The sequence below is a fragment of the Centruroides sculpturatus genome, unplaced genomic scaffold (genome assembly GCF_000671375.1).
Source record: "Centruroides sculpturatus isolate CEXI.00-Female unplaced genomic scaffold, Cexi_2.0 scaffold1780, whole genome shotgun sequence".
In the NCBI taxonomy this organism is placed as follows: Eukaryota; Metazoa; Arthropoda; class Arachnida; order Scorpiones; family Buthidae; genus Centruroides; species Centruroides sculpturatus.
This window is the reverse complement of record NW_019386403.1, coordinates 121,475-124,046: the sequence shown is the minus strand read 5'-3', so window position 1 is coordinate 124,046 and position 2,572 is coordinate 121,475. Positions and strand designations below refer to the sequence as shown.

The following is a 2,572-nucleotide window of genomic DNA, read 5'->3' as shown; positions in this document are numbered from 1 at the left end:
TATAGAACTGGCCACTGGTTGAAACCTACATGCATTTGCAAACCTACAAATTTTTGATTTAGAATAAGCAGAGAATATACATAATATGGAATTATAATAGTTTATTATTAAAATTTGAGAATTTTTTGCTCTACTCAGAAAGTTGCGTATTATTATGCAGATAGCTTTTTGTCCACAGTACAGTGTTTCATTTCATACGCCTACTTAAGTTTTTTTCTGAAAGCCAAGATTGTAGTCATTGTATGGATTGAACAAAGAAAACAGTAAGCCGAATTTTTTAACCGTCTATTTACTTTCCCAAATTCATCACATTGTTCATCATTACATTACTTTAAAACTGCTTTATAGATAATATACATTAATACAGATTTTACTTGTGCATATTTTACTGTCCAGATTTAGGTTTAATTAGTTTTACTTCTATTCAACAATGTTTAAAAAATTTCGACAAAACATCGAGACTAAATACTTAAAAAATGAAAGTAAATTGTACATCTGTTAGCTAAAGTTCTACTCTAATTAAATGAGTTTTTCTTCTTATATGTTACTGTAAATGCTCGAACTATGGTAAATCCTAAGATCTTCCAGTAAAACCTTAGATTTACCAAATCTTTGTGGTAAAGGTCCGAAATGTTCTGCGATCATCGCGAATTTCGAACTTTTACCAGCATTTACTCGGTATATCTTAGGTTTTACCTCAGAGACATGGTAAATGTTGAAAAAATAGTTCCCGCTTCCCGCACCGCACCGCGTCGTCGCCTTCGCTCGCCTCATTTCATCGTTTGACACGTTAGAACACGCACGTTAATTCTAATCTTGTTTCAGATTTCGTTGTCTAAAAGTTATTTACGAATCAAGATGAGTATGAAACGGAAATTTTATGAAATAATGGACGAGCTCGTTGCAAGCAAGAAAGGTAATAACTTTTCTCTTAATAGGGACAAATACACAAAGTGTTTGGAGGAAGTAAAAGCTGCAAAGAACATGAAAAAGAAACAAGCTGTTCATTACAGGCGTATAAAGCGTTGCGACATTTTGACTATAGGCGGCGAAGAAAAGCTAATTGCACCTATGAAGGAGGAGGATGGAAAAATAAGGTATTACATTTGTTACCAGGACTTATTAAATATACTCGAAGAAACACATGTTGCTGTTGGCCAGGGTAGAAGGACACGGATGTTTAAGGAATGTAACCGCAAGTATAAAAATGTAACAGTTGAGGCTACTGTGACATATTTGAAGTTATGTCAATCTTGCCAAAAGAAACAGAAGACTGAAAAGGGGCATTGTTGTCAGATCTATGCTTCAAAGTGAAATGAACTCACGCTGTCAGGTTGATCTAATAGATCTACTAACTACCCCAGATGGAAATTATAAATTTATTTTAGTTTACCAAGACCATCTTACCAAATTTCTGATCCTTCGTGCGCTTCAAACTAAACGCGTCGTAGAAGTTGCATACCATCTTTTAAATATTTTCACCAGTTTTGGAGCGCCGAGCATCCTTCATTCCGATAATGGTCGAGAATTCTCTAACCAAGTTATTGAGAGTTTATGCTCCATGTGGCCGGATGTAAAAATCGTACATGGAAAGGCAAGACATAGCCAAAGTCAAGGATCAGCAGAGCGTGCTAATCAAGACAGAAAATATGTTGAGTACGTGGATGGAAACCAATCAGTTATCAAAGTGGTCAGAGGGTTTAAGATTCATTCAGGTAAAGAAAAATAGAGCATATCACGAGGGAATCAAATGTTCTCCCTATGAAGCAATGTTTGGTTGTTCAATGAAAATGGGTCTTGCAACTTCAGCAATCCCTAGTGATATGATTAGAGTTATAAGATCTGAAGAAGATTTAGAGAAGTTGTTGCATTCGCATGACAATATGGAACAAAATAATGACGTCGAAAATGCAATCGAACAGGACAAGGAAGAAAGCATTGTTGAAAATGAGTCAGAAGCGGATATAGACAATAGTACTCTCAACGATAAAACACAAGAAGATGAAATGGTTATTACTGAGAAAATGAAAGCTTAGCAAATAACCGATGATTCCAATGTAAGGATTCAGAGGAATACCGATTCAAAGAGACAGAAAACATGATTGAGTCTTAGGAAGTTCTTGTAACTATAGAGCCTATACCAAAAAAGATAGAATCTGTAGTGACTATAAGAAACAACGCAAAATTGAATTTGGAAAAACAAGCTGAAAAAATGAAAGCCACGTCTGTTGATAAATATCCAAATGTGAAAATTGGCCAAAATGTAAGACTGAAAGTGCCTGAAATTGACAAAGCTAAAACCGACCCGAAAAGCGTTATTGCAGTTGTAGTAGATGTAAAGGACAACGAGTTTTACCAACTAGATACCAAAATTGGAGTGCTAAAGCAGCTTTATACACAAAATTAATTTACCTCATGCCCTGAAGACTTTATCAAGATAGAAGAAGTTGTTAAAGATAAAGAAGTGAGTCTTCGAGAAGTTGTCGCAAAATTGTCTTTGACCGGAGGACAAGGTTTCAAGAAGTGCAACTGCTTAAAAAATGCCTAACGAAGAAGTGCGCTTGCAAGTCAT

At 35.4% G+C, this 2,572-nt stretch overlaps 1 protein-coding gene across 1 annotated transcript; it reads left to right on the top strand.

Moving 5' to 3' along the window:
- Nucleotides 1-1,436: 1,436 nt before the first annotated feature.
- LOC111614845 (KRAB-A domain-containing protein 2-like) lies at nucleotides 1,437-2,036 on the top strand. Its single transcript, XM_023356211.1, has one exon. The coding sequence runs from the start codon at nucleotides 1,587-1,589 to the stop codon at nucleotides 2,034-2,036; it is 450 nt and encodes a 149-aa protein (XP_023211979.1). The 5' UTR covers nucleotides 1,437-1,586.
- Nucleotides 2,037-2,572: the final 536 nt, after the last annotated feature.

Excerpts from the sequence above, each read along its gene's own strand:
- LOC111614845 (XM_023356211.1), top strand. The coding sequence starts at position 1,587 with ATGGAAAGGCAAGACATAGCCAAAGTCAAGGATCAGCAGAGCGTGCTA.